The sequence below is a fragment of the Microtus pennsylvanicus genome, chromosome 5 (assembly GCF_037038515.1).
Source record: "Microtus pennsylvanicus isolate mMicPen1 chromosome 5, mMicPen1.hap1, whole genome shotgun sequence".
NCBI lineage: Eukaryota > Metazoa > Chordata > Mammalia > Rodentia > Cricetidae > Microtus > Microtus pennsylvanicus.
Genome location: NC_134583.1, coordinates 86,815,255 through 86,832,745, shown reverse-complemented (window position 1 = coordinate 86,832,745; position 17,491 = coordinate 86,815,255). Strand labels below are relative to the sequence as shown.

Here is a 17,491-nt window from a genome sequence, read left to right as displayed (position 1 = left end):
TGAAGCCAGGTGTCTCTGGGCCAGGTGGCAGCAGTTGTGGTGAAACGCCCAGACCCGGCTCAGGGGACACCCCCGCCCCAACTTCCAGCTCCGAGGCCCCCTGGCTGCGTGGGTCACGCCTCCCCTTGCCTCGGTATCCCCACGGGTCAGTGCAGCGGTTCAGCAGGTGACCCACCTGCTCGCGGGGACCTCTCCGTCGCGGCCAGGAGGGACGCGCCTACAGGGCTCCCCGGCGCCCGCGGGAGGGCGCGGCTTGGCGGGGGGCGCGGGCGGCGCGGGGGGCGGAGACCGGCTCGGCTTCCGCTCCCTCCTCCCGCGTCGTCTTGGGCCGCGGCGCCCGAGGCGGGAGCAGGAGGCGCCGGGAGCCGTGAGGATCCACCGCCGCCGCGCGCGCCATGGAGCCCGAGTGAGCGCGCGGCGCTCCCGGCCGCCGGACGACATGGAAACGGCGCCGACCCGGGCCCCTCCGCCGCCGCTGCCGCCGCTGCTGCTGCTGCTGGCGCTGTGCTGCAGCCTGGCCCCCGTCGCGGGTAAGGTGGGCGCGGGGGACAATGGCCGGGGTCGCCGCAGCCACTTGGCAAGTTGCGGGCGAGTTGGAGCGCGCGCCGGGGGACAGCGCGCGGGCCCTTTGTCTCTCCCGCCGGGGCCCCTCCCCGGGGACCGAGCCCGCCAGGTGCGGCGCGGGCGGGCCCTCACCTGCCCGGGGCTCGGGGCGCGCTCAGCAGTGCACCCACGGGCTTCGCGATGGCCCTGCGCAGGCCTGGCCTGTCGCGAACTACTGGGAAAACTTTTTGCGAGCCTGCTAACGGCGGCCGGCCTACCGAGCCCTGGGAAGTGCCTGAAGTTGCAAGCTAGGAAGTTCGGAGAGCCCCGCGCGGGGAGGCCTGGCCCTGGCTGCTGTCTCTCTGACTTGCGTGGCTGTCAGCCTTCCAAACCGACCGACACCTGCCAGGTGCCCCGTGACCCCAGTGACCCATCTGATCGCTTGGGCCCCCAAACGGTGGCGCTGGCCACCGCTGACCAGTGTCCATCCCCGGGATCGGTTGCGTGGGTGCCTTGGTGTGGGGAGATAGGATCCTGTCTCATTTAGACCCACCTTTGGGGAAGTGGCCGGCTGGGGAACTTTCTAACTTTTGGTGTGTCCTGAGGGGTGGAGTTGAGGTCAGGCGGACTCTCGAGAAACGAAGGAGTTGGAAATGCCACACATGTTCTTTTAATTCGGAGATTGCCATGTGGTTTTTAAAGCAAGCCTCTTGCCACCTAAATCATTGTTTTCGGGTGTGTTGTGTTTTGTTTTTCTGGAGTGTGGCTATCCAAGGGTCCGGCAGATAGTCTTGAACTCCTGGATGGTGCTGATGGAAGTTTGGGGTGGGGTAGGGGACAACTTCAGGTCCCTTTGTCTGGGTCTTATTAAGGCGAACAGCTGTCCCCCTGTGTATTTCCAGGGTAGACACTTGAGGGAGGTGGCTGGGCCTGGCTCTCTGCTCAGATTCCCTGGGTTGCAGTCCCTTACACCCAGGTTTCTTTTTTCTTTTTCTTTTTGGACGGGGGAGAGAGGGGCCTGGCTTCCTCTAGTTCTGGAGCTTTCGCCCTCAGCCTGAGGGCTCTGGGGGAGTCTCTCCCTAAACTTGTCTCCCTCGGGACCGTGTTTACATTTTCCGGCCATGTCTGGTGCTAGCAAAACAAGGCGAAGACAAAACCGTGACAGGCCGTGGGAAGTCCAGGCCAGCGCTGCTCTTTCCGGAAATGCCTGGGTCGTGGCTGCAGAAGGGGTTTGGGGGTGGAGGGGCTGTTTGTTTTAAAGGTGGGGTTTGTAAGTCGATTTTCCTGTCTGAGGTGGGGTTGACATTTCTGGAATCCCCTGCCTGTCGTCTAGTATCCCAGACTTAACATCTTTATAGTTTGGTGGTGTATGAGGCAAAAATAGAGTTGATTATTTTAACATTAGGAAGCCAGGCCCCAGGAGTACCAGCTGATGGTGTAATCCAGGCCTAAAATGGAAGCAAGGGAGGAATCTCCCCGAGGCTCTTATTTTGACTGTTCTTGGTGGCTGTGTGCCCCCCAAACGTCTGTGTGAGATTCACGCTTTGGGAGTCTGGAGAGAAGGCAGTAAGTGGGCAGCTAATTATTTTTCCTGATTGCTTCCTGTTGCAAATTGAAGCTGTGGGCCCACAGAAAAGCCTTTGTTCTAGTGGTCCCCGTGTGGAGAGCGGCATTCCCCAGCCTGGAAACCCTAGGCTTCCCTCCTACGGGCCCAGAGCACTTGTCCCAGGACCAGCCCAGCCTGTCTGGCCTCCTGGAGGAGGTTCCTGCAGATGTGGGCTGCCTGCCTGCCCCTGGGAGGGCCCAGCCAGCACATGTTGGGTTATATTGGGTTAACTAAATGCTGAGTGAGTCTCCTCCAAATGAGGATCCTGTTCCTTGATCCCACTGTGCTACAAATTACCCAGGCAACCTGTTTGATCCAGCGTTTGTCCTGAGCATCTCCAGGGAAGGCCACCTCACAGTTCCCGGCATGGTTGGAACCCTTTTTATTTTGACTATAGAATGTCACTGCTCAGGCATCTAGCAGGATTCACACAGGGTGTGGGGGTGGGGAGCCGACAGGTGAGGATTCTGCCACCTACTTTGCAAGTGGGTGCCCTGGGGGCAGGAGAGTGGGATGGTCAGACCAGCCAGGGTTTTATTCCTAGTTGCATGTTGTATTTGGGGGGGCTTACATAGCCTCCCTGTGTTTGCTATAAGGATCTGGTGCCCTTTTCTTTCATGTGGCAGGCGTGTTAGGTGCGTGTAATACCCTGATACTGTCAGTACCATCCCTAGCCCAGGTCTGGGTAGTGGAGGCAGAGCTTCAGGGACAGTTGTGTGACATGGCCTTTGATCTTTCTGGCCTGGAATTCTGGAGGCTGGTGGTGCATGGTCTGGATTTTTGTCTTGTGTGTGTGTGTGTGTGTTCATGTGTGTGCATGCCTGTGCATGTAAAGGCCAGAGGTCAGCCTTTTGTAGTTTTCTGCCATGTGATAGGAAGGCTGGAGGTCAGTCTTGGGTAGTGTTCCTTGGGAGCCATCTGCCTTGTTCCTTGAGACAAGGTTTCTCACCAGGAACCGGGCCTCACTGAGTATAAGCCTGTTACCATGCCTGGCTCTTCACATGGGGCTCAAGTATGTCTCAGGCTTTACCAGCCGAGCCGTCTCCCCAGGCCCTGTGCTGGATTTTTCTTCTGTGTTGTGATCCTGGGTATTCAGTATCTGATGAGTTTAACTCTGCGGCCACAAATGAGAGTTGGGAAATAAAGTGATGTGGACCTGCAGCCCAAAGTCTAGTCCCAGCCTTGCCACTTGCCGGGGGAGGTAGGCAGCTGACTCCGCCCTTGCTTTTCTCCTCAGGAACATGACCATGAAAATCCTTCCTGTCACAGTTTAGTAACTTAGTGGGAGCACCCATGACTCTCACTACTGTACCCATAGTAACTTCTTAGTGGGAGCACCCATGACTCTCACTACTGTACCCATAGTAACTTCTTAGTGGGAGCACCCATGACTCTCACTACTGTACCCATAGTAACTTCTTAGTGGGAGCACCCATGACTCTCACTACTGTACCTGCAGTAACTTCTTAGTGGGAGCACCCATGACTCTCACTACTGTACCTGCAGTAACTTCTTAGTGGGAGCACCCATGACTCTCACTACTGTACCTGCAGTAACTTCTTAGTGGGAGCACCCCTGACTCTTACTACTGTACCTGCAGTAACTTCTTAGTGGGAGCACCCCTGACTCTCACTACTGTACCTGCAGTAACTTCTTAGTGGGAGCACCCATGACTCTCACTACTGTACCCATAGTAACTTCTTAGTGGGAGCACCCACGACTCTTACTACTGTACCCATAGTAACTTCTTAGTGGGAGCACCCATGACTCTCACTACTGTACCCATAGTAACTTCTTAGTGGGAGCACCCATGACTCTCACTACTGTACCCATAGTAACTTCTTAGTGGGAGCACCCATGACTCTCACTACTGTACCCATAGTAACTTCTTAGTGGGAGCACCCCTGACTCTTACTACTGTACCTGCAGTAACTTCTTAGTGGGAGCACCCACGACTCTCACTACTGTACCTGCAGTAACTTCTTAGTGGGAGCACCCATGACTCTCACTACTGTACCTGCAGTAACTTCTTAGTGGGAGCACCCATGACTCTCACTACTGTACCTGCAGTAACTTCTTAGTGGGAGCACCCATGACTCTCACTACTGTACCTGCAGTAACTTCTTAGTGGGAGCACCCATGACTCTTACTACCATACCTGCTTTTCTGGTGACTGGTGCCAGGTTAAGCTTGCTGGGTGGAATGGGACAGGGTAGCAGACATAAGACAGTCGTGGTGTCTGGGTACCCATGTGGAGGGGCACATAGGACACTGGGACTGGAATAAAGCTATGGCAAAATGAGCCCTCACCCTGGGCACATGGACCAGAGGGTCCAGACCTCAGTCCTCAAGGGCCAGATAGTCTCTGTTGAGAGACGTCAGTTCGTCTGTGACCTAGTGGCAAGGAAGATCAGACATCAGGCTGGAGTCGACCTGGGCTGACCTAGGTGAATTGTGTGGAACTGAGGATATTATTATTATTTTAGTTATTTTTTGAAATTTGAGAACAGAGTTTACTGTAGCTGTGGTTGGCCTGGAACTGGATGTGTAGACCAAGTTGACCTTGAACTCATAGAGATCTGCCTGCCTCTGCCTTCTGAGTCTGGGATTAAAGGCATGCACTACTATACTTGGCTTTGGAACTGAATTTTTAAAAAGATTTATTTTTATTTTAAGTTATGTGTGTGTCTGTGTGTATATGTGCGAGTCTAGTTCACTATTGGAGTGCAGAAGAGGGCATCGAATACCCAGGAGCTAGAAGTCCAGACAGGCCACTGTGAGCTGCCCTTTGTGGTGCTGGGGACTACACACATCCTCTACAAGAACAATAGCCATCTGTCCAGCAGCTCTGGAACTAGCTGGTCATGCTGGCACATGCTGGCCTCCCAGCACTCAGGGCTGAGGTCCCGAACTCAAGGCCAGTCTCTTCTTTTTTTTTTTTTTTTTAATATTTATTTATTTATTTATTTATTTTGTATACAATATTCTGTTTTGCGTGTATGCCTGCAGGCCAGAAGAGGGCACCAGACCTCATTACAGATGGTTGTGAGCCACCATGTGGTTGCTGGGAATTGAACTCAGGACCTTTGGAAGAGCAGGCAGTGCTCTTAACCTCTGAGCCATCTCTCCAGCCCCTGAGCCATCTCTCCAGCCCCCAGTCTCTTCTTAAAACACTACCTAGTCCCCCTCCAAAAATAATCAACTGAAGAAATAAAAATAAAAATTTTGATTGAAGGGGATGAAGAGATGGCTTACTGGTTAAGAATACTTATTGTTCTAACAGAGGACTAGGGTTCAATTCCCAGCCCCAACATGGCAGCTCACAACTGTCTGTAACTCCAGTTCTAGGGAATATGACACCCCCTTCTGGCCTAAGTGGGTACTGCATGCATGTGGTGCACATACATAGGTATACTACCCATACAAATACGTCTTAAATATTGGAGTTGACACATCCTAGGAGTCACACCAGGGGCTCACCTTGTCTCAAGCAGGTATGGCCCTGGCATTGACCATACTTGTGGATTGCAACCATCAATTAATAAAACATTTTTGTTGTTCCAAAGCAAATCCCATTTTCATTGGACAGTGAAACTTCGTATCTCCCAACTGCAGTTTTTGTGCTGTCTCTGGGGATCTGCCCGTTCTAGTCACTTCTTGAGGGCTGATAGTGTCTTTCTGTGTTACCCAGGCTGGCCTTGAACTCTTGGGCTCAAGCAGTCCCCCTGTCTCAGTCCCCTGAGTAGCTAGAATTAGCCATCTTGTACCTGCTGCATTTTGTATGCTCTGTCTGACTTCTTTGTAGCTTGTAGCCCGTTTTATGGCTGAGTGCTATTCTACTCTGTGGAGAGACCAAAGTTTATCTGTTTACTCTCTGGTTGAGTTGGTCCTGGTTGCCTGTGGCTTTTCAGCAGATGAGCTGGGGGGCTGTGTCAGGAGGTTCAGAAGCTAGGCAGTCTGTGCTGGCCTCCTGCCAGCCCGTTTCTCTTCACAGCCATCTGTATGGAGCCTGGGTCCTGAGAGTGTGGACTGAGTATTCTCACAGACCCAGAGGGAGCTGGACACTGTGGTCAGGAGGCACCAAGTTGGATCATTCAATAGCCTCTGGAAACAGGGTTCTGTGGGGGCAGGCGTGGTGGGAGCTGAGGGCTGTGCCCAGCTTCTGGGCTTCGTGACTCTGCTCACATTTGCTTGGAAAGCCTTGTGTGGGCTCTGAGCCAGCCGCCTGGGGCAGAGCAGTCCAAGTGTGGCGGGTGGAGGCAGCTGTGGGGCCCACAGGGAGGTGGCCCCAGGCCTAGCTGGCGGGTCTACCCTGCTTTCCCTCCAGCCTCTGGAGAGTGGCTCGCTGGCTCTTGGCCTCAGTTTCCACAGCTACAAAATTGAGCTGATCAGCCAGCCTTGCCAGCACCTGTGGGATCTGTGAAGCCTGGAAGGACACACTGTTCCTTCCCTCACCACCACAGTGAGGGAGACACTTGGAGCCCATCTTGGGTACCCAGGTTCCCTTTTTTTATTTTTTTAATTATTTATTTTTTATTATATGAACAGTGTTTTGCCTGCATGTATGCCTGTACGCTAGAAGAGGGCACCAGATCTCACTGTAGATGGTTGTGAGCCACCATGAAGTTGCTGGGAATTGAACTCAAGATCTCTTGGAAGGGCAGATAGTGCTCTTAACCGCTGAGCCATCTTTCCAGCTCCCCAGGTTCCTTTTTAATGGAGGTTGAGTGCAGACTGCAGAACTGAATTTTTTGTCCAGTGTGGGACTGGGAAGTGGCTTAAGATGCTGGAGATCAGTGCTTCTGGGGTGGCCCTAAGCCAAAAGTCACACCTCTTTGAGATGGGCCTGTTGGTATCCCTATGCAATGTTGAGATATGTGTGTCTAGGATATGGAACCTTTGTCAACGTGGTAAGTGTGCCTTGGTCCTTGTACTCTGAGCCCCAAGGAATCATTGTGTAGCTTCAGCCTTGGGCTTCCAGTTTATCCCTTGCCTGCCACGGTGTAGGAGTGGTTGGCATCTCACTGACACCTAGTGAGTCCTGCTTGATCTTCTGGGCAATGGTTTACTATGGTAACCTTGAGTTCCAGTGGGACCTAATGTGCTCTGAGGGGCTGTCACCATGGCCATGGGTGTCGGTGCCAGTGTCTAGGGCTGCTGAGGGTCCCACCACAGCTTTCTGCCTCCGTGTGGAGCCCTGAAGTGTTCTTGTTTGTGTGCCTCAGTTTCCTTAATGGTAAAACAAAATCAGCTGACCCATTCTTTGAGGCCTTACCAAGCCTGGCTGAGTCTTTACTTGTCCCCCTGTCTGATACTGTTGCTTCCAATTTGTCCCTGTCACCTTGTGGGTATAGTTGGCACCACATTTGATTTCACCAAAAGGCCACTTGGGGGTTCTACTCAACCCTTCTAGGATCCCTTTCAGGTCTGTCCTGTTACCTCACCAGCCTATGGGCCCAGCCTGGTCTCTGCAGTTCCAGCCCCTGGGACCCACAGTCTCTGGTAGAGCCCATCTGTATGGTTAGTTTCAGTTGTCGACGTGACACAATCTCCTGTCAGCACCTAGGATGAAAGTTTCAGTGAAAGACTGTAGATCAAGTTGGTCTGTGGGTCACTGTGTAGATCAGGTTGGTCTGTGGGTCACTGTGTACATCGGGTTGGTCTGTGGGTCACTGTGTAGCTCGGGTTGGTATCTGCGCATGTCTGTGGACCTCTGTAATTCTTTCCTTAGTTGAGTTAGGAAGACGCTATGGGTGGCTTTGTTCCTGGGTCTGGGCCCTGGGCCGTGTAAGAGTGGAGAAAGCTGAACAGTGAGCATGCGTGCATTCATTTCTCTCTGCTCTAGATGGGAGATGTGACCTGCCGCTTCAAGCTCCTGCCTTGATTTCCCTAACCCAAACAAACCTGCACTCCCTTTAACTTGCATTTCTCCGTGTTTTTGTCACATTGACAGAACAGTTCTGTCCTTTGTTGTGTTTGTTTGCATGTTTGCCAGTGCTGCGGCCACCAGCAGTGACCCACTGTGGGAAGAGGCAGTGCAAGGGGCAGCCAGAGGCCTGCACCTGAGCCTTCCGCCTGCCCTCAGCAAGAGGCTGAGCCACACTGGACTGTGTTGTGAAGGCTTGGCCTGCACCAACATCTGTGTCTTAGGCCTTTTCTTTTTTTTATTTTTTAAATATATATTTATTTATTTATTATGTATACAATATTCTGTCTGTGTGTATGCCTGCAGGCCAGAAGAGGGCACCAGACCCCATTACAGATGGTTGTGAGCCCCATGTGGTTGCTGGGAATTGAACTCAGGACCTTTGGAAGAGCAGGCAATGCTCTTAACCTCTGAGCCATCTCTCCAGCCCTAGGCCTTTTCTTGTAGTCAGAGAATATCTTTTTAAAGATGGCCCAGCTAGGGCCGAGAGACTGTGTGGCTGTACTGCCTGGTGTTGGCCCTGCTACCCACTGCCCCTTGACTGCAGCAGGTCACACCACCTCCTCTTGGTAATGGCCCGGTGGCAGTAGAACCTGCCTGGTGAGCCTGCACGAGCATCAGGGTGTGCTCCAAGCTGGTGGTTAAATGTTTGCCCGTTGTCCTTTTCTTTGGCTGTCATTTACAGAGCCAGGAGGCAGGGATGGTCTTTTAGGAGGGGCACTTGTGACAGGCTGACCCATTGTGGCCAAGGTGATGCTTCATCTGTAGGCATCTGGGAATATAGAGGATACCTGGGGTCTATCATACGTGTGCCTTGAGCTGTCCCTATGATTCTCTTGCAGATGCCCGGTAGAGCCCTGCCTACTACAGGACACCCTTGAGGTGTAGGTGGCCTTTTCCATAGGTTTCAAACCATGGGATCACTGCTAGAGGGTTTAAGCTGCCTAGAAACATGGTCTCTGGGATCCAGGTGTACTATGTATGCCCACTTGATGTGTGTGTGTGTGTGGTGTTGGATTTGGAACCCAAAGCCTGTGCTCAGCCTTGGGTTCGCACACACACAGACACATGCACACGTGCACACACATGTACGAACCCAAGGCCTGTGCTCAATACACATTCTACTGTTGAGTGTACCCAACTCCTATGTTTTTATTTAGGAAAACTTTTTTTTTTTTTTTTTTTTTTTGGTTTTTTGAGACAGGGTTTCTCTGTGGTTTTGGAGCCTGTCCTGGAACTAGGGAAAACTTTTTTTTTTTTAAAAAAATAAAGATTTATTTATTTTATTATATGTTTATGAGTGTTTGATTCCATGTATGGCTGTGTATCATGTGTTCACAGAGACCAGAAAAGGTGTCACAGATTCCCTGAAGCCTGAGAACCATTATGTAGCTAAACCTATCCTCTGTAAGAACATCCAATATTCTTATCTCTAGCTCTTTGGAGCAGTCTTTAAATTTTTTTTTTTCATGACAGGGTTTCTCTGCGTAGCCTTGGCTGTCCTGGAACTTGCTCTGTAGACCAGGCTGGCTTCGAACTCACGGAGATTCTCCTGTCTGTCCTTCCTGAGTGCTGTAGAACAGCCTTTTTTATTGCAGTAAACTGAATCGAATAAAACTTGGAGTTTCCACTGTTTCTGTTTATTTAAAAAGTTACTTATTTATATGTGTATAGTTATTTTGCCTTCCTGTATATCTGTGTACTCCATGTGTGTTCTTTGTCCACAGAGACCAGAACAGGGCATCAGATCCTCTGGAAAAGTTACAGACAGTTGTGAATTTCCATGTGGGTGCTGGGAACCAAAACCCTGTCCTCTGGAAGAGCAGCCAGTGCTCTAAACCACAGAGTCGTATCTCTAGTGTCTGTTCTTTTTAGTTTTTATTACATATTTATTGTACATGGGAGGGGATGGGGGTGGCACATGTACACCCTGTAGCACACATGTGTAGGTCAGAGAACAACTCCCGGGAGTCAGTGCCCTCCATCCATGTGGGTCCCTATGGATCTAGCTCAGGTTTTCAGGAGTGACCCCAAGCCATCACCTGACCCCTGGCTGTGAGTGTGCAGAGTCTGTGACATCATCACATTGTCAATGTTGTATATCTGCCACAAATTTTCATCACCCCAGCAGAAATGTTTCACCTATAACATGGTCACTTCCCATCCCCGTTCAACCCTGGCCCCTGGTAAGTCGTCTCTTCTGCTCCATGTTCCTGTAAGTCTGACTCTTTCGGGGAACTCATGTTTGTGGAGTTAATATTTGTTTGGCTTATTTACATGATGTTTAAGGCAAACATCATAGTCCTTTTGAGCTTTGCCTGCACCAGAATTATCTTTTTATAGCTCAGTACCAATCCCTGGAACAGAGATGCTCATCTTGTGAGCTCTGGACCTTGGGTTGTCTCTACGTTTGGCTATAGCGAGACACTGGTGTGTAAGGATCTGTTGGCCCTTGGCTGATTTGTTGGATCAATATTACTTGTATGTTTGATTTTTTTTTTCTTTTTCGAGACAGGGTTTCTCTGTGGCTTTGGAGCCTGTCCTGGAACTAGCTCTTGTAGACCAGGCTGGTCTCGAACTCACAGAGATCCACCTGCCTCTGCCTCCCGAGTGCTGGGATTAAAGGCGTGCGCCACCATCGCCCGGCTTGTATGTTTGATTTTTGCAGGTCTTTCTCCTCACCCTCCTGAGTTGTTGAAAACAGGCAAGTGTTACCATGCCTGGCTTTTTATTCATTTCATTTTGTTTTATTTGGTGGAGTTCACTATGTAGAACAGTCTAGCTTCAAACTCACAAAGATCCATCTGTCTTTCGAGCCACTGCCACCTAGTTGATGGCTTTTCTTTATAGCCTGTTTTATGTCTCCCTGTGGACAGCTTTTTGACCCATATTTTAGCTTGTTGTATTTTCAGCATGTCTTCATCTCTTTAATGTAAATCTGACCCTTACCTCCTTATCTCAACCTGTTGATCCGTCAGAGGTACTTTCTGTATCTTTTCTAACAAGAAAGCCAAGTGGTAGTGTGTGTGGCAAGCTTATTATTTGGTGTGGGCATTGTTTTGGTGCATTTGGTATTTGTTCCATATTTTTCTTCAGGTCTGTGGCTAATCTTTTATATACATATATGAAATATCATAAAGAGTCTCTACCAGGTGTGGCGGTTTATGACTGTAATTCCAATACTCAGGAGGTTGAGGCAGGAGGATTGATTGACATAAGTTTGAGGCTAGCCTGGGCTACAGAGTAAGATCTTGTCCCAAACAAAACAAAACAGCTGAGTGTGGTAGCTTATACCTGTAACCCCAGCATTCAGGAATCAGAGGTAGGAGGATTGCTGTGTGTTTGAAACCAACCTGGGCAATATAGTGAGACTGTCTCAAAAATCCCCAAACAAAATAATAATAATAATAAAAATACCAAAATGTTTTGAGTAATTGAAGTTGTCAGTCTTATTTCTTATGACTGCATGTCTTTATTCTACCTAAAGATTGTAAATATATTCTTCTTTTTTTTTTTTTAGGTCAATTCCTGTTTTATGGTCTTGAGTTCTAATTCAGATTATCTTTCTTGTTTTGAAAGATAATCTCTGTAGTCCTTTTTGGCCTGGCACTGTATGTAGTCCAGGCTAGCCTCTAACTCCCAGAGTTGCCTCTTGCCTCTGCTTTCAGAATGCTAGGATTAAAGGCATGAGCTTCTTTCTACACTTGGCCTCCCTGATTTTTTTTTTAAAGATTTATTTATTATGTATACAATGTTCTGCCTCCATGTATGGCCGCACACCAGAGGAGGGCGCCAGATCTCATTACAGATGGTTGTGAGCCACCATGTGGTTGCTGGGAACTGACTGATTTTTTTTTTTTAAGCATTACAAATTTTAAACCTCGTTAGGCAGTGATGGTACACACCTTTAATCCCAGTACTTGTGAGGCAGAGGCAGGTGGATCTCAGTGAGTTTGAGGCCAACCTGGTCTACAGAGCGAGTTCAAGGACAGCCAGTCTCGAAAACCAAAAAGAAACAAACAAAAAAAAAAAACAAAATTTAAACCTTTATATTTTATGTGCATAGGTATTTTGCCTACTTGTAGTCTATGTACCGTGTATATGCAGTGCCCTTGGAGGCCAGAAGAGGATGTTAGATCCCATGGGACTGGAGCTACAGAAGGTTATGAGCCTCTTTGTGGGTGCTGGGAATTGAACCTTGGTCCTTTTGAAGAACAACCAATGCTCTTTTTTTTTTAAATATTCTTTTTTTTTAAAGATTTATTTATTTATTATGTATACAATGTTCTGGCTGCATGTGTGCCTACATGCCAGAAGAGGGCACCAGATCTCATTACAGATGGTTGTGAACCACCATGTGGTTGCTGGGAATTGAACTCAGGACCTCTGGAAGGAAAGTCAGTGCTTTTAACCTCTGAGCCATCTCTCCAGTCCTGCAACCAATGTTCTTAATTGATGATCTATCTCTCCAGCCCAGAAGATTTTTACTTTTGATTATGTGTACTTGTGTGTGTCTGTGTGTAATGTTTAGTGTCCACAGAAACCAGAAGGTGGTGTCATACTCCCTAGTGCTGGAGTTGCAGGCGGTTGTGAGCCGCTTTACATGGGTTCTGGGGACTGAACTTGGTCTTCTCGGGGAGCAGTAAGTGATCTCAGCGACTGGGTTGGCTCTCCAGCCCCTTACTGTTATTCTATAAGAATGTGGTATGAGGTGTGGGGAGCTGCCCCAACACTTAGATGTAATGGCCAGCCCGTCTCTATAGCAAGCTCTCTTGTTGGACTGTCTTCGGACCGCCAACCTGCAAATAATGACCCGGATACTTATTAATTATGAAAGTTTAGGCTTTTCTCAACTCTTATATCTTAAATTAACCCATTTATATTAATCTGTGTTCTGCCAAGCGGTGTTACTTCTTGCACCTCCTGTTTCCTCTCTGTCTGTCTGGTGACTGAACCTTTCCTCTCCCTAGTTTTCTCCTAGCCTGGAAGTTCCACCTATACCTTCTGCCGAACTATCCGGTCAGCTTTTTACTATACCAGTCACAGCAATTCATCTTCACACAGAGTACAAATATCTCACATCATGTCTCTGTTCAACCAGATTGCCACTCTTCCCTATGTGGTGTCCTGTCCTCAGACATGTGGCTCCTGACCCTGGACCCTACCACCAGGTGGCCTGTGCCTTTCTGCCTGATCTTTGTACTATCAGGTGTTTTGAGATAACTGTGCAAACTCCTCCCCTGTGTTCTGTTTGGGAAGCTTGTTGACTGTCTTCGGGTTTTTACTCTTGCAGAGTAAGCCTCTTGACCTCGTCCTTTGATCTCTTGGTCTGGGAACAGTAAACGTTGACGTCCAGCAGGTGTCAGGGACCAGATGTGATGTGTTCTCTACCCCCTGGCTGTGGGAGTCAATTCGTCCACCACCTGTGACAGAGCCCGTCTCAGCATCTGGGTTTTTAATTAGATACCGTGTTTCGCTTTCAGTGGGCTGATAGTGGACTCTGTGGGAACACCCCTGCCACCATGCTCGCCTGGGGAGCCCACTCCAGAGCAGACTACTTTCAGCTTCAATATGAATGCATAGATAATTACCAAACATATTGTTTTCCTTCTCAAATCATTACAGAATAAAAGGTGAGTGCCTCCTAGAGCTTCCCTGGGCTGTCCCTTCTGCTAGCTCTGATGGAAGGCTGCTCCTGCCTGGCAGAACTCTCAGGAAATTGCTCAATGGGCCATTAATAGCTGCCCAGTGTGGCCTAGCCAGAACTCAGCCTGGGTGCCCTCCAGCCTTTGTCCCCTGTCAGCTCATATCCTCGCATACAGGGGGCAGGCCGGCTCTGGGCCTGGAGCCAATCATAATGCATACCAGGTGACTTCGGGCAAGATGTGTTCTCCGTATGCTTCTGGAGGCCAGGCCACTACACCATGCTGTCTCCAGCCCAACTCAGTTCTTAAGAAGACTGGGTGGTGTGAGTCAGGGTGTGGCCACACTGTCCCAGCCCTCTCCACTCAAGTTGGAAGTTCAGCGTGGATGCCATTTCTGTCTATTTCCCTCATGTCAACCGTCAGGGCTCGGAGGCTTCACCCCTTGGCCCCACAGTGCTCATTTGGTGAAAAGGGAGGATGGGTGACAACTATGGATGATGTTGGTCACCATGCTTTCTGGAACCTTCTTCTAGCCTGTTTATCTTATGTTCTAGACAGAGTAATTTGTTTCTCATGTGTGTGTGTGTGCTTGCGAGTGTGTGAGTGTGTGGCACAGAGTCTCATTTATCCCAGGCTGTGCTTCCTATCACTTAGTTTTTGATCTTCCTGTTTCAGTTACAGGCGTGCACCAGCACACCCCGTTTTATTCGGCGCTGGGGGTTGAAGCCAGGGTTTGATGGATGCCAGGAAAGCACTCTGTCGTCTCCAACCCATTTTCTTTCCTCCTTTTTTTTTTCTTTTTTTTTTTTTTTTGGTTTTTCGAGACAGGGTTTCTCTGTGGTGTTGGAGCCTGTCCTGGAACTAGCTCTTGTAGACCAGGCTGGTCTCGAACTCACAGAGATCTGCCTGCCTCTGCCTCCCGAGTGCTGGGATTAAAGGCGTGCGCCACCACCGCCCGGCTTTTCTTTCCTCCTTTTAAAGATTTGACTTGACTTTTAGTGAGGTATATGTGTGTTTCGTCTGTGCATGTGAGTGTAGCAGCTGAGGAGCCCAGAGGAGGGCATTAGATCCCCTGAGCTGGAGTTAGAAAAGCTTGTGAACTGTCCCAGATGGGTGCTGGGAGCCGAGCTTGGGTCCCCTGAAAGAGCAGCTGAGCCATCCCTACACGCCCCCCATTTTCTTTGGGTTTTTGAGATAGGGTTCCTTTGTGTAGCCCTGACTGATCTGGAGCTCTGTAGACCAGGGCGTCCTCAAACCCAGAGCACTGCCTGCCCCTGCTTCCTAAGACTGGGATTAAGTTGTGCACCACTTAATGGCTCCCCCATTTTCTTTAAACCAGATTTTCACTGTGCCCATAGCTTTCCTCAGTAAACTTCTCCAGTTCTATAGTGTCTGAAGTGGGAACATTTGGCCTGGCAGGCCCTTCCTAGCCTCTGGTCTTGTAGCATTTTCTCAGCCCTGTTTATCTCCACAGAGTCCAGAACCTTCTGTGGGCCCCTATTGGGAGTAGATCCCCTGTTACCTATCAGTTTGTGAGGTACCTGCCCTGCCTCATGGCTTCCGAGCCACATGTGGAGACCCATGTTTCCAGGACATGGACTTGAGGCCTGCCATGGACAGAGCTGTTCTCACTGAGCAGCCCATGCCCCTCAAACACACCAGACCATGAGTCCGTGTGTAGACTGGACTGTGTAACGTCATGATGGTGCCCAGTACCTGCAAGCTTCACATGGTACTTACACCTTTTTTTATTTTTTTATTTTTGTGACAGAGTCTCAGGTTAGACTCAGACTTCCGTGTAGCTTAGGCTGGTCTTGAACTTCTATCCTCCTGCCTGTACCTCCTGAGTCCTGGGATTAAGGTGTGTGCCACCAAGCCCAGCTCGTTTTTATCATGTTGAAAAAGCTTTCTATGACCCTTTTACTCTCAGGAAAATGAAATGATAGAAGTTTTTAGTTTTCTTCCTGTGTTTGTGTGAATGTATGCTGTGCATGCAGTTGCTTGCAGAGGCCAGAAGGGAACTGATTTCCTGGAGCTTCAGTTAGAAGGGTTGTGAGTGGAGTGTGGATGCTGGGAACTCAGTCTAGGTCCTACAAGAGCAGCCAGTGCTCTTGACCTCTGAGCCATTGCTGGACCCCTTTCCTGTGGCACTTAGAATGTTGGAGCTTTAATGAGAAGCATGTTGCCCTTGCTCCTTTCTGTTGTGCTCTCCAGAGCATATATGCTTGAATTCTGGTTTTACCACTCCATCTTTGCTGCAGAGCTGAAGAAACACAGATCTGGTGTCCTGCTGGTTAGCTCAGAGGGCTCTGGGGTGGCATTAAGACGATATGGTGTATCTGAGCATGTTGGCACACAAGGAATGCCAGTGCTCAGGAGCTAGAGGCAGCATGATCAGAAATTCAAGGTCATCCTCAGCTATATAGGACATTTAAGGCCAGCCTGGGCTACATAGGACCTAACCTTAAAAGAAAGCACAAAGCTGGTGTTGGGGCTGGAGGCAAGGCGCAGCTGACTGGCACCGTCTCTGCCATGGCACCAGGACTATGCTTGTCTATACAGCTATATGGTGCAGTGCTGGCAGAGCAGCTGGTGGAGGACTTGAATCTTTTCAGTTGTCCCTGTCCTGTCAGGAGGTTTGAGAGCAGCGGCAGGTGGAGACACACATCAGATTTATTCAGTGAGAGCTGGTGGAAGGTGGCATCCAGCCTGTGGCTGCTCACTTCAACCTTGAAACACAGTCTGTTAGAGAAAATCTTTCCTTCTGAGGGGCCATGTTCTCTGAGTAGTGCCTGGTGGCTGAGCAGAGCCGAGCTTGCAGGCGTGGAGCCTCTTGGGCTTTCCCCCATCTACCTCTGAGCTCCCAGTTACGGAAGCTTTAGGTTGATCTTGTGGGGGATGTCTGTCTGCTATCTGCAGACCCTCAGGTACCCACAAAGCCTGGGTGGAAACTGGGGAGGTGGCACATGGGGCTTGTCCTAGTTAGGGTCTCAATTGCTTCCATGAGACACCATGACCAGAAGCAAGTTGGGGAGAAATGGGTCTATTTGGCTTTCACTTCCACATTGTAGTCAGCCACTGAAGGAAGTCAGGGCAGGAACCTGGAGGGAGGAACCGATGCAGAGGCCACGGAGGAGTGCTGCTCACTGGCTTGCTCCGAACCACTAGCTCAGGAGTGACCCCATGCACAATGGGCTGGGTTTAAAGATTTCTGTATATGAATGCCCTGTTGGCATGTATGCTACATGACAGAAGAGGGCATCAGAAGCCCTTATAGATGGTTGTGAGCCACCATGTGGGTGCTGGGAACTGAACTTGGGACTCCTGGAAGAGCAGCCAATGCTCTTAACCACTGAGCAATCTCTCCATCCTCCCTACAGCCAGATCTTATGGACGCATTTTCTCAATTGAGGTTCCTTCTTTTCAGATAACTCCAGCTTGTGTCAAGTTGGCTTCAAACTAACCAGCTCAGAGCCTTATTCCTCTGTTGTTGTATGGTCTCCATGTTTGCTGTCTTCACAGCTCTGTCCTGTAGAAGTGAGTGCTGAGGCTGAGGAGAACATGGGCCCTGCCTGGTGCTATGAGGGGAGCTGCCTACGCTGGAGCCCTGATTGAAACCCTTAGGGTTGCTTACCTTCGCTGACTGGCCATGCTCTGCTGCTGGCCCTGTGCTATCTGGCAGGTGGGCCCCATAAGAACAGGTGGAGAGCCGGGCGGTGGTGGCGCACGCCTTTAATCCCAGCACTTGGGAGGCAGAGGCAGGCAGATCTC

The 17,491-nt window shown here is 50.0% G+C and overlaps 1 protein-coding gene across 2 annotated transcripts in view; it reads left to right on the top strand.

The window, feature by feature from the left end:
* The first annotated feature begins 317 nt into the window (after positions 1–317).
* Lrp5 (LDL receptor related protein 5) overlaps positions 318–17,491 on the top strand; it is a 108,603-nt gene continuing 91,429 nt past the window's right edge. For both annotated transcript variants that reach the window (XM_075972962.1, XM_075972961.1), the window contains exon 1: positions 318–530. In XM_075972962.1, coding sequence (XP_075829077.1) covers positions 440–530 — 91 coding nt within the window. In that variant the 5' untranslated portion in view covers positions 318–439. The remainder of the gene's footprint in view (positions 531–17,491) is intronic.